Source organism: Hermetia illucens, chromosome 2 (genome assembly GCF_905115235.1).
Source record: "Hermetia illucens chromosome 2, iHerIll2.2.curated.20191125, whole genome shotgun sequence".
NCBI classification, from domain to species: Eukaryota; Metazoa; Arthropoda; class Insecta; order Diptera; family Stratiomyidae; genus Hermetia; species Hermetia illucens.
The window spans coordinates 117,615,926-117,629,719 of record NC_051850.1 but is presented as its reverse complement, the minus strand read 5'-3'; the positions used below and the strand labels follow the sequence as shown (position 1 = coordinate 117,629,719).

General features: G+C 41.9%; 1 protein-coding gene across 1 annotated transcript in view; it reads left to right on the top strand.

Moving 5' to 3' along the window:
* Nucleotides 1–13,794, top strand: part of LOC119650265 (kin of IRRE-like protein 2) — a 435,476-nt gene that overhangs the window by 319,964 nt on the left and 101,718 nt on the right. Inside the window, exon 5 of the mRNA XM_038052879.1 lies at nucleotides 1,355–1,545. Coding sequence (XP_037908807.1) covers nucleotides 1,355–1,545 — 191 coding nt within the window. The remainder of the gene's footprint in view (nucleotides 1–1,354; nucleotides 1,546–13,794) is intronic.

Here is a 13,794-nt window from a genome sequence, read left to right as displayed (position 1 = left end):
AATTCGTGTAAGGCCATTTCAGCTATTGGTCCATTTGGCATGACCATATTTTGCTTTCGGCCTGTGACCTACTTGGAGTGAATGATCCTTTTCATAGTTTCTGGGCACAGAGCTGGCAAGGACAATTTGTGCTAAATGTCTACTGTTTCAAATGGCTATAATTGAAAGCCACCAGTGAAGCGTAAGTGCGTTCTCTGTGGAAGGTCCAATGGGCTCTGTCCATGCACAGCAAGCCTTCCCTTTCGTCAGATTAAGGTGAGGCAGACCGATGGAATTCGAACTTTTAGATAGAAATTTTGGGCTACCACGTCCCTCTGTTGGGCTAATCGAAGGGATATCAAAAAGGGACCTTTCACTCATTTTTTGCCACAAAGAGTATTTCAACAATACCAAAAAGGGTTTTTATGGAAAATTCACTGCAATATTATAACATCCCCGTTGTGCTATCGTCATGTTAACTTACCGGAATGGTACTCAAGTATCACTGAACAACAGAATAAGCACAATCAACAGAATTAGGATAATCAAACAATTCCCACGGCGAGATTAAATCTCTTCAATCTTCGGTCTGCCTTTAACTCGCTTCCGCTACTCTGGCTCCAATAAATCCTCCTCCGAAGTTTACATTGCGAAAGGCCTACTCTTGTGCAAACACACCCCAGTACATATAATGTCATGACTTTGTACACAGCCCCCGAAACGTCTGTGTGTTTTGTATTTCGCCCGTTCGAGCGCAATGAACCGTCATCACCTTAAGAACCACAGGCAAGGAAAAATTGAAATTGCTCAGCAATTTGTGCACCCCGCATGCAGGTCAGGTACACTCCCGTCCGCCCTTTTCACCCCCGCACTAAGTAGGTATTTATTTATATCTTTCACCTGACTGTATATATTACGTTCGTATGCACGCTCCCTCAGATGTGATTTCCATTCGAAATCAATTTCTCCTCGTGTAAATGGAAATACAATGGGAAATTGTATGTGCTTATGTCGCTATTTTCTCATTCTTAGAGGACGAAATATGGGATAAGAATTGAATTAACTTAGGAATAAAGAGATAAGGGTGAAGCGAAAAATGGTAATATCAATTTCCAAACAGTTTTCTATTGAGTAATTGCGCAGCCATATAAATTTTACATAAAGGACGTGCCCTCATCCCGTGTGAAAATTAATCCACTCATGTGTGAACGAATTGTAAAGAGATATTCAGAAATTTCAGCAGAAACTGAAGGTTTCAGGAATTAAAAATTGTTCTTTGAAGGAGCAATTACGGCGCCACGTGGAAAGTGGAAAATTAATCTTGCAAGATGTCAACGATATTGAATTCTAATCTGCTTTTCCTTCTTTGTTCCAGACGTAACGAACGGCGGGATGGATGGACCAATGAATGCCTTCAATTCACTCAGCGGAGGGATGCCAACCGGGTACATAAGCCCGAAGTGGAACGAACCCTACTTTGATTCATCGACGCCAAGAAATATTACAGCACTCGTAGGCAAATCTGCATACCTTAGCTGTAGAGTTCGAAACCTAGGGAATAAGACAGTGAGTATTTCTTTATTTACTCTTACAGGAAAACTGGTCAAACGATCGTTCCTTACTACGCTTTTCATCGTTTATGCGTCCATAGCCTAACCTTTACGTTACAAATTGACCCTCGGTGTTAGTAGTGCTATAGGTATCAATTTGATACAGTGGCGTGCCGAAAAATCTCCTGTATTCCAGCCTGACCTTGGTGTTTAGGCAACAGCGAATGAAGTCGTTCAGATCTGAGGGCACTGTAGCAGCTAGTGGCTTCGCTACGTCTTCTCGATCCTTTGCCCGATTTGAAAAGTTTTTAAGTCCTGTTGCGTAGAATCACCGTTGGTTCAGCCAGATTTCATTGTTAACAGTTGTCATCAGTGCCAATGACTTCACCGTACCATCAAACGATCCCTTCTAGCTACTTGTTCAAAATGGATACAAAGCTATATCGACCACGAATGCTCTTATTTTGGATGCATCTATAACGGCGAGGCGACCGGCTTCATCATTGCTAGCTATCCACCACTTCGAACAAAAGGGACGAGAAAAGGCCCTGTTGTAGGTTTCAGATTTATGTAGAACGTTCGTTAGTGTGGCGATCGCCAAGGATGTCAGTGAAGGAACGCCACTTCACCCCGCTTTCAAAGGTACTCAAACAATCTTCAGTCTTTAGTTTCACGGTATTTCAAATGAGTAGCTCTAAGTGTGCCGGTGTCGTGTCGGTTTGTTGTGGTCAGATCTAGCCGTAGACATTATCATACAGATATAATATACTAGCTGAGCTTGGCAGACCCAGTTCTGTCAAGAACTGTGGATTTTCTTCAGTTAGTGTAAGAAGTGAGCCAAAATAATGATACACTGGTCTGTTCACTTCGAATGTAGGTGTGAAACTATCATATTTTATAATAATCGTCGTACCAAACTGTGCCATTTGAAAGCATGTATTGCATTTCCGAATATTCTGCAAACGGTATTTGGATTCTTGAGTAGCTCTAATAATATGAGATAGAAGTGGCTCTGTCCAATTAACCTTGCCAGTGGAATAAAACGTACGAGTACTTGGCATTTTCTACTGAAATCTTGAAGCGCAGCAATATAAGCACGATATAACCTATTTATCAATCAGGACATTTCGGTGCATTTTGTAATGGTAGCCTTTATTGTAATTAAATACTGCTTTATGGGGATCGATCCTCAATACTGATCGCATTCAATTTGGGAATTACAGCAACTCTGAAAGCAGACACATTTGCTCGAAGATTGATAATTGGTACAACACGTTGTTACAACTTTTCGCTACACCTTGAAGTGGCAAACACACTTTCAACAGCTCTTGAAAAAAAATTTTTGGGTGGCATTTTCAATAATTTTCAAAATCTCTCTCTTATTCGTGGAGGGCGTGAAAACTTTATAGTGGAAAAGGTGCCTTCTTCTAGCCCGGTGACAACCCGTGTCGCTTCGAAAGTCCTAGCAATCGAGGGGCGAGGTGGGGAGGGGACGTTCCAAAGGAGGAATATTTTGATGTCGTCGAATTAGAATTTGATTTGCCGACCCGGCCACTGGAAGAGAAAGAGGTAAATTGAGGAGGAATCAGCAAGTCTCTCCTTTCTACCCCCGCTAAAAACCCATGATGGTTACTTCCTCTTAAAAAGTTATGGTGTTCTGAATAGAGGTTATTTTTGTGACATTAGGAAGCTTATTGGTAGGGCAATCATCGCCACGATGTACAAGCGGAATTGGAAAGAGCGCTGCCCTTGGCCCCTTCATGTAAAAATTTATTCATCTAATGTACTCATGTGTAGTATCAAATTAAAGGTCTCGATCAATGCTTTCAGAAGCAGATTTTAGTTTTGACGTGAACTGTAAAATGATTGGACGAGGAGTCAAAATGTGCAGACTTAAGGTGAGGCAGGACTCATTTTCGGAATCTACCCATCCGAAAAATCTTTAAAAATAATCAAAACCATATACTTATGTAAAATCTCCGCCTCAAAATATGTCCCATTCCGATATCTGCTCAAATCGACTTAATAATAGTATATTACCAACTTTTCGAAGTTAACTGGAAAACCCCCCTTAAATTCGTCCTGGATTTTCCAAATTCATTGCACCATGTAGGACAGTATTACCCGCAACACCGCATTTTCCCTGAGAATCCGGCTATTAATATCAAAGCTATAGCAGTTCAAAGTTATCAATTTCCTGTCAATTTACTAAATCTTAAGCTAAGAAAATATGATGTTGACGTCATAATTAACGAGAATAATTGGCATTCGAGTGAAACATTAAAGTCTCCTACATAACGAAGTCAATTCTCCCTAGCCTTTTCGCCCTTTGCTGTTATTAGGTGAGCCCTTTTTAAGGTTTTGTGTAATGTTGCGGTCATGGTGTTCATCGCATCCCAATCCTCCTACCAAGCTACTATTCTTCGGACAAAATTTTCCGGGGATGGCATTTTACCCTCCCTTTAAGTTTACATGTTTTTCCACGAACCTCGCGCATTGGAAAAATGCCTGCACTGGACCTTCCGGGACCCCATCGTAGCTTCGATAATTAGGTGAGGTATCCCATTAGAATCTATGTAGGTATTGACGGTATCCACCTTGACCGGTGAGATACTGGGCGAGATTATAATTAATCTCCCCATGTTTACTCTCCAACCCTTGCCTGATGTTATGAATCAACTCATGTATCCAACGACCCTTGTTTGAGTGGTCTCATTACGGTTGCCATCTTACTATAGATCTCTCCCTTTCTGACTGTCTGCCTGTATATCACTCCTATTATCTCAAAAACGATCGCTCCTATTGATATGAAATTTGGTAGAAAGGTAGGACCTGTGAATCCCCTTTCATGTAGTAGGTAACATAGTTCAACGTTGAGTCCACATCCACTTCATGTTGGACCGGGCCAAAAAGCAACTTACTCCCACGTTTTTGGTACAAAGCACCCAAGCATATAAAAATAAAAGAACTAACGGTTTCGTCTAGGGCAGAGGCAGGGACTTAGGATCCTTCATATCACAAACAAAAATCTAGCTTTAGCATACCTAAAACTAATGGCGGTTTAAACTTGGATATGATTTGCATCCTTGTCGTGTTTTTGCGATTTTATAAAGGAACGTTTGCTACCTTTTGCCCCTTTCGGTCAGGCCGCTCCCAGGACAGAAGTAAGCAGCGTCGGATGAGTTTTCTCTTCCCTGGACCAAACCGTTAGTCTTATTCCTTTTTCTTTTTGTATGCTTGGATGCTATGCCCCAAACGAAAGATCCGTGGGCAAAAAAGCGTGGAAGTAAGTTGTTCTCCATTTGGTCCGGTCCAACATCAATTGGATGTGGACTTAGGATCCCTTATATCCCAAACAAAAAAAAACTTAGTTCACGAGTTCCTTCGACGGCAGCCGTTGGTGCAAGGCTTACCATTTCAGTTTTTACGTCGCAGATTCAACACCCTTCGCTATGTTAAAGAAGGCAATGCACAGAGAGCAACATTTGTATAAGCAACGGCACAAAATTTAATGGTGAAAGAATGCTTCTATTGGACTTCCAATTCTTTGAAGATTCTTGCCCGATACACTCCTACGTCGGGATCCTGTTTCTCAGAATCAATAAAAAGTAGGTGTGGGATTTAAAATTCGCACACTGTTCCACATTGGTCGGCAATGTGTCACATGAAGATCGTGAGCAGAATTCCATGTGCCTCTTGGCAGCTTCTGTTATCTTGTGCTGTAATGTTTTCCAGGATTATTCTAGTCTATCGTTGCGGAAGGTCGCGGTTCAAACCTCACTGGTGGCAAAGGGGTTTGTATCGTGACTGGATATCGGATACCAGCCGACTCAGCTATGAATGAGGACCTATGCCAAAACAAGCTAACAATCGAACTTCAAGGTCCTGATCCAATTGAATTGTCGCCCCAACGATTTTTTTATTTATATCCCCTTCTTAAGAAAGGTCTTAAATTCCCAATGTCTCCGAATAAATGGATGACCAACGCTGCAATTGCATTAAGCTCGGAAGTTTTACTGAGCTTGAGCTTCTCCCCATTTCTTAGCGTCAGTGCCACGAGGATATTACGCCATTCCTGCTCCTTTCCTGATCAGCTTGTCTACCGCCTCGTCGTCTTCTATCCCCGACATAGCCTGGAATTCAGAATATTTAGACCTTATTATGCGAGCCAAAGGTTGAATACCTTAATTAAACCTAGTTGCATCCAAGTGGCTTGATAACCGCCTGGTTGTCGGTGGAAATCGCAATGTTCTGCCCCTTATAGTTCCATTGGAGGTGAAAGGAGGTAACCTACGTATAGCGTATATTTCCGTTTGAAATGCATTAGTATGTGTAGTACCTTCCTTTTGGAACAATGGCCCCTGCGCCCACTCACATGCTCTGCAGGATCCGGTAGTGCATCAGATAATCAACTACGGGTTTAGACAAGCCGAAGGTCAATGTCACGCTGTCCAGTAATACGGAATACCAACTAGAAAGAATATCGGTATGTCTACCTAGGCAATTCTCCCCTGACATTCTGAAGATAGGTCTGTTTGCTGGTGTTTGTGTCTGAAGACCAAGAGGCGTCAATCCAAGAAGGCCCTTCAGAGATGCCATATTATGACATATTATGTTACCAATATGCCTCTTCCAGAGTAGTTTTTGGTCAAGTCTGAATCTCCTCTGTTTCTCATTTATCTTCTATGTCATGTAATCTAATGGCTCTTAAATACCCTGCTCAGCCCTTCTGCACTAGGTGCAAGTATTTCTCAATTCTGTCACATGCTTGGTGTTCTCATATATGTCCTTACGGATGAACACAATATTCCGCGGAAGTTCATCGAATATTATAGTCCACATTAACGGTGATGGTACCCCACCCTGTGGATAACCTTATTTTGCGTTCATGACACTGGAATTGCTCTCTAATATTCTGCTCATCCAGAAGGCCAGCGTTTTCCCTGCACCCTTGTGGATTGGATGCATGTCGTATCACTGCAACCGATTTATTTTCAAAAGCTAGTTCGACATCCAAAAATCCTCGCTCGTACTTCAATTTCTATTGCATCACGGCAGTTGATGTAGGGCTATAGGCCTACAATGTCAGCCCTTATGTTGTATTGACCACGATCTTCTCCACTGATTTGAGTACAAATAATGTCAGGTAAATTGGTCTGAAAAATCTACACTAAAAAGGATCCTTTTTACTCGGTTTCGGAATGAAGATCAGTTTTGCCGCTTCAATACAGTCGATACTATGTCCCGTACCACTCCTAGGAGGGAACCTAAAATAATCGCTAGGTTCCTTTAAGTAAGCGTTGAGCAGAAGCCATTCTCTCACACGATTCCAGTGGTTTAAAAGTATCCATTTGCCAACTCGCTCTAGCTTCCGAGCACAGCTCTTTTGCTATTTTCGAATTTTACTTTCTCCCGTGTTTTCTTATAGGTTAGGACCCCGCGAAATTAGTTTTGCAAAGCAGATTTAACTTGTGCTCCTCATTCTTACCCTATCCTTGACTATACCCAAGATGCCTATATAATTTCTTCAATTCCTTCACAGAATTTCTTGACACAATTTTGTTTTGTTTCCCTAATCGCGTTACTATTCGACGGTACTGCACTTCTGTACCTCGGTCAGTTCCCGGTTTGTTCCACCAAGCTGGAAATCTTGGATCTCTGACCTCAAGTTTCCGTTCCACCAAGGTACGCCCTTTGACAACTTAACTATCTTAACCGGACAGCCGGCCTTTTATGCGTTATTGAGATCTTCAAGCATTATGGGAAGTTCTAGTTCGTTCTTGATATCGTCGCTCAACAACCGCTTTTATCGATCATAGATCTTACATAGAAATCTCAATCTGTTCTCTTGGAATTCCATTGAATTGAGGGTCAATCCGATACCCTCCAATTCTTAATTAATGCATACTTCCATACATGTCCGGATTGATCAAGTGGTTAGAGTGATGAGCTGTCGTAGCGGGCAAATTTCACTGGTGACAGAGGGAGTTGTTATCGCGACTGGATGTCGGATACCAGTTGACTCAGCTGTGAATAAGTATCAGAGTCATATCAGGGTAATAATCTCGGGAGAGCGCAATGCTGACCACATTGCCTTCTACAGTGTCCTGTCCGGTCCTGAATGAAGTGCTCTAACACACTTCGAGGCCCTGATCCAACACGGATTGTTGTGTCAACGATTATTATTATTCTTGTGGCTTGGAATCCAAAGTATACTTAGGATTATGTCTAGTACCTCACACCTGTGCTAGTCACAACGTTTTTTCCCACATTATCTATTTCTAATCACTTCTTCGTTCGGACTCGCAGTTTCCCCAGATCTCATCATGTGTCCTGGCACCACACCCGGGAACATATATGTTATAAATTGAATTTTAGATATTCCTAAGAACCATTCCAAATTACCTTCATACCACTTTCCTTCTTTCTTGTAGAAACTGAATCTACCCCGATACAGCCCGAGTTTTTGCCCTCGCCGCTGCTGGCCATTGGCTCAATTAATGTTTGGAGCTTTTCTTCAATATTGCAGTATCGTCCCGCTCCTCCAGCAAGGAATTTTCCTGTGACACGCTACCTGCCTTAAGCCTCAGGAAATTCAAGTCTAAGTCGTACAGGTCGTTCTCCTCCTGGGTAGCCGATTCACTTCCCTATTCGATATTGTCTTTTCGGCCTCCGACCTACGGGGGCGGGGTCTCGATAGCCTTTTCACTCAATGTGTCCTCCGAAGTATCGTTCTTCGGTTTTTCTTGCGCACATACTTGGCAACGTTGACGAGTCTTTAATTGATACGGAATTTATGTATTTGATTAGATCCAAGTCACCTACCTCGATCGTGAGGATATTTTAATTTTGAACTATTGAGAGGTCTTGAAGCTCTTCCGTCGCTAGTGCTGCGGCTTTGGGAAGACAGGCTATCGACATGCATGCCTCTGGTATATTATATATGTTATCTCAGCACATGTCGGCAATTCTACTGCCTTTCAGCTTGGTAATTTAGAGATTGTGACCCTGAGCCGGGGCCTTCGTTGCGCAGTCTGCCAGTATAAGGCCTAATCGAAAGCGCATACTGGTGAACATAAGTTATGCATTCCATCTCTTATAAATCTGCCTGCCCCAGCCTCGATGATTTCCTGCTGCTGAGTATCTGCTTCATAAATGATTTTAGTAGTATGGCAAGTCGGATGTTCTTCACCGCCCAAACATAGCTAAGAATTGGGGCCCTAGCTCTTATCCTCATCCTTCAACTACCCTAAATTTCCTCCTTCGTTGAGTTTCTAGAAAACATTCCCCTCTTGTAGGCTGAACTCCGCTGTTTCAATATTCTTCCGTTCCGTTGTTGGAGGACTAGATATATCCTGGAAAGGGGGCTTATGTGTATCCTCCTGATTCTCTTCCAGGCCTTCCGTTCAGAGATAAATTTCGCACCTGCTCCACTAAGCCCTGTTTCCTTCCTAATGTATAATAGACTGACCTCAAACGTACTTTTCTTCCTCACCTTCTGATCAACAGCCTTAGCACTTTAAATTTTAGTTTCTTTATCTAGTTTAGTTTAATGGGCAGAGCCGTTCCTCAATGTACTCAGGCTTCCTCATATTAGCTGCATATATCTGAGACCATTCTTTCACCTCCTGGGCGAAAGCACAAATGGCGCTCTAGCGACCCACTTCTTTTCACAAAGATTTTTGCCGCCGACAAGAGTTCAAAATTTTCCTTTCGGCTACGTGAATCCTTGCAATTTCACTCTTTAGAGTAGACTTAACAGTAGATGGTCGGATGCCAAAAGCTAGCTCTGGCTCTACCATTGTAGATCCAGACGCCCGGCGAGCCAGTTTCCCAGCTTCCTCATTACAACCGAGTGTTCGAGTTCCCTCGCATCGGCGTCAGGAATTTTTCATTTAGTCGTGTGGGCAACTCCATACCAACTGACTTGATATGTCACAAAGATTGTTCTCCCGCCAATAAAATTGCATATATCGCCACGTGGAATATGGTCGTCATTTTTCCGAGAGGTTGGGCCAGTTCTATCATCGGATTTTCCTGCGCCCAAACCGTCTTCCATGACCAATCCGTCGGTGAAGGTTATTAGGTCTATGATTCCAAAAACTCGTCACCATTTATTGAACAGTTTTTTCTTCTAGTGATTTATGTGTTTCAAAGAGGAATCTCAAAGAGGAATCTGGAAACCATGTGATCGGCGACCATCGGAGTCACCTGATATTGCCAAGTAATTTCTTGTCACATAGAATGAGAAAACACACAACACAAAATCATCTAGTCGCCATCGATATATCGACACACCAATAAATGAACCACAAAGACCAAGAGCCAGTCATCTAGGACGTACCTACCCCGCGAATACGCAATAGTTTTCCGTGCCCCTTAGACACTTGATTTGCTCCTCCTGTGTTTAGTTTTCTTGATCCAATGAATCCGTTGGGTTGAAAGTGCTCAGCTCTTACCTATTGCAACCTTACAGCACCAGAGCAATCCGCAGATTTCGATATTGTTCCTGGATGTGGTGCCTCCACGTTAGCGAGGAATCAAAATGAACTCGTAATTACTTGACTGTTTAGGCCAGGTAGATTTTCGCCCCTGATAAGGTAGGTAGCGTGTAGCTGCAACTACTCCTCCAAGTGAGCATAGCTACTTCAGTCTTTCTAGCGTTTACTGTGATTCTTTTATGGAAGCACCAACTTTCACATATTATGTCTGGAAATTTGTCGATAACTATTACCAGGAGCCTTAACAGAGGAAAGAGTGCACTTCCCGATGGACAGCCTCGAAGACATTATACCTCAATGCACTTCTGTCCGACCAGTATGAGAATAATCCAGCTTTTTAGAGCGGTTTGATTCCACGCTGCCTTGCCACGTCACAAATCGCCACAAATTATATATAATTGAAGGCAGCTTAGATACTCATGGATGTGCGTAAAGTGTATTGCCTTCTCAATTTTCGCCGTGATCTCATGGAGTGCTGTCTCTACGGATTTACCTCCCTGGTAGGCATGTTATGCAGTGAAGTAATATATTTGTTCCTTATAAACAGATCGACTAGTAGAAAGGAAATTAGACTGATCGGTCGAAAGTTTTGCGTCCGTGTAGGTAAGTTTCCTGATTTGGGAATCAAAATCAGCTTCACATCGGGCCAATTAAGTGGGATATAATCTTGTGCTAAGCATGGAAGGTATATATTCTGAATATGTTGACCCAGGGCGGCATGCACTCGCTCTATTACTAGGTCAGGAGAAATGTCATTCGGCCCCACAGACTTGTATCTATGGAACAAGCCCAAAATCCCATTTAACTCCTCTCAGTGATACTTCTTTGTATGCTAGAGTTCAATATCTCGGTTGAGGGCTGTATGCACCTATCGGCTCTGAGCTGAGGTTTTGGATGCTGCCTGGCAAATGCACTTTAAATAAATGATTTGCCGGTCCATCATCGCCTTTTGTGTACCTTCCGCTCAGTAAACGTAGATAACCCACCTGGTGACAACGCTCTTTAAGGACCTTGGAGGTGGCCTCAAGACAGTTGGTCTTTTCGAAAAAACCACCATTATCGTTTGGCTAAGCTTATGCTATAATCCGTACGTGATCGTGGTATTTCCAGCAAAAAGTTTTTAGAAATTAAAATTTAACACCGTCTCCGGTGTGTATACAGCTGAAGCGGATTTTGGAGGTCGATTGGAACGCACGTCAAATCCGAGTTTCACTACAGTATTTTACCCTTCTTTGGGTCTCGAGTGGACAGCTCTCTACGGAAGCTTCTCTCGTACTAGTTGTGATCATCTGGGCTATTTTCTCAATTCCAGCAATGGATTTGATTCACGGATCGTAACTCGGGCGGTCAGTTCTATTTTGAACGTCGCCCAATCTGCCTTCCGTGGATTCCGAAATGGAGTGATTGGATTCATACCCATTACGAGTAGCTATTGCCATGGGCTAGACGATAGGCTGCTCTCATTTGGAGCCACATATCAACCCCCAGAAAGCAATAGGTCGACTCCCAGGGAGGTACATTCCGCATCAGTTTCTTCTGCAGAGTGTCGGCAAAAATTTTAATTATTCAGCCTCAAATGAAGCGTGAGATCTAGAGGAAATCAAAAGTCAAAATTGATCCCCAACTACATTCAGGTATATTTGTTCAAGTAAAGTCAAGTATATTCAGGTATATTTGTTCAAGTTCAAGTAAAGTCAAGTAAAATTTGTTGCTTTTTCTAGGGATCCATAGCAAAATATATTTACTCTTCATAATCTGAATAGGATACGAATCCATCCACAGCACGAATACAACCAACAACTTTAATTCGATTTCCGCGCCAATCATGGGAAATCTACCATCCCATTAAGGTTTCGTGGCATATTTTCGTAATCCATTGTTTACGCCCACCAACCTTCCATTCGTATCATTTTTAATTATAATATTTACTCGGTCCTGTGCAAAAAATAACACCAACCGTAGGAAAACGTTTCAGATTTTCCAGTATATTACTGCCGGGTGAGATATGGGAAATGAGAAACATAAACCGCTTTTTTTTAACTTTGCTTCCATTAAATTGAATTTTTCATATTCGATCAAATGCAAACTTGAATAAACTGAATCCATTGCTTCGAATTTAAAAGGATAGTGCGGTGTCCACTTCTTTTAAAATGCAATTCAAGCAGAATACAAAACGAAATACGTACCGAGTCCTTCGTGCTTGGACCACACTTGCATTCATGTCGATATCGCCTGGGGGATTTACTCGACAACTTCGTACTCCGCAATGGCCAATATTGCACCGCAGCTGGGGCCATGTACAGGACATGCAAGGAGAACCCCGTAGCTCAGGCCCTGGTATCTATTTGACTTGAAAGAGGAAAAAACGAAAAGAATTTTCGTGGATTTATGCAACCTACGGAGCTGGATTTAACTGAGTTACGGATATTGGCATTGTTATAAAGAAAATCCTCTCCTCGAGAAAACTACACATTTCCACTCAGGAAGCAACAACAGAAATACAGAAGAGGGAAAGGAAATTGTCACAAATCCAAAATAGGTTGCTTCTTTCTGCTGTGTCCAGTGAAAACTGAGAGTTGTGACGAGAGGATTTCCAAGGATTTGGATTTGCTTTACAATAGGATAAGGAACGAAACTCATTAAATTTGCTATTCGGTTTGTCGAGGAATATATAATGACCATGCCACTGACATGTTTGCTTCTGTTTGGCTTGCATTTTCTTCCTTTTTTTTCGATTTAATGAGACAACCAGATTTGAATGTTGAAGTTTGAACTTTAGGATTTCCTGTTTTCTGCTTGATTGTGCTGAAATCAATAGCAGTCAAAGAATTGTCAGTTAAATTGCTTACCTATTGGAAAAGCGGATTACGAAATTGATTGATTGCATTGAATGGTAAATCCCGGGGTCTGACCGTTCTGAAATAGCATCATTTAAGCAACACATACAAAACAAAGCAATTGAATTAATCAATTAATCACTATCTGGTATTCTCAGTTTATTGAATTGAAACCGGGCAGGGGATGAGTTCCTTAATTATGTTGAAGCGCTTTTATGAGGAAAAGTGTGCGATGGCCAAGTCGGTTGTGTGTCAGTCTCTGAACCCCATTAGTTCAGGTTTGGGTTCTGTTTTTAAGGTTGGTGTCTGTCTGTCTATCACACCCGATTTACTCTGCAACTGCTGGAGCTATTGTCACGGAGTTTGGGGAGAATATGTTGTCAGTGAACCGCTACAAGTGGAATGCTTTGTACCATTTTATGTTGGGTTTAAGGAGGCTCCCCATATATGCAGAAGGGGCAGCAACATTTTTTCTTCACAAAATATGACCATGTGCGGCATCAAATGAAAGGACTCAAGTATCATAGTACTTTTGGCAAATGATCTTATTTCTGATGTCGGGTAAAATGCAGGGTACTGAAGGCTCAAAATGTGTGCCTCAAAGAGTGAAACAGGTTTCGTTCTCAGAACACAACCAAAAAATCCCAAAAAGATAGCAGTGATGCTTCTCCAGAAAATCTGGACCTCAAAATACATCCCATTACAATATCTGCTCAAATCAAGTTAATAATAGCATATTACTACATTACAACAACATCCCTCAAGTTCATTCTAGAAGTACAAAATTTAGGATGAGTATAAGCACAATAATATTTCACATATCCCTGAAAATTTTGAAACCACCCCAACTAAAATTATAGTAGGTCAAACTTTTTAATTTCACGTGAATTTACTACAATCTAAGACGTATATGACGTCATCATCATA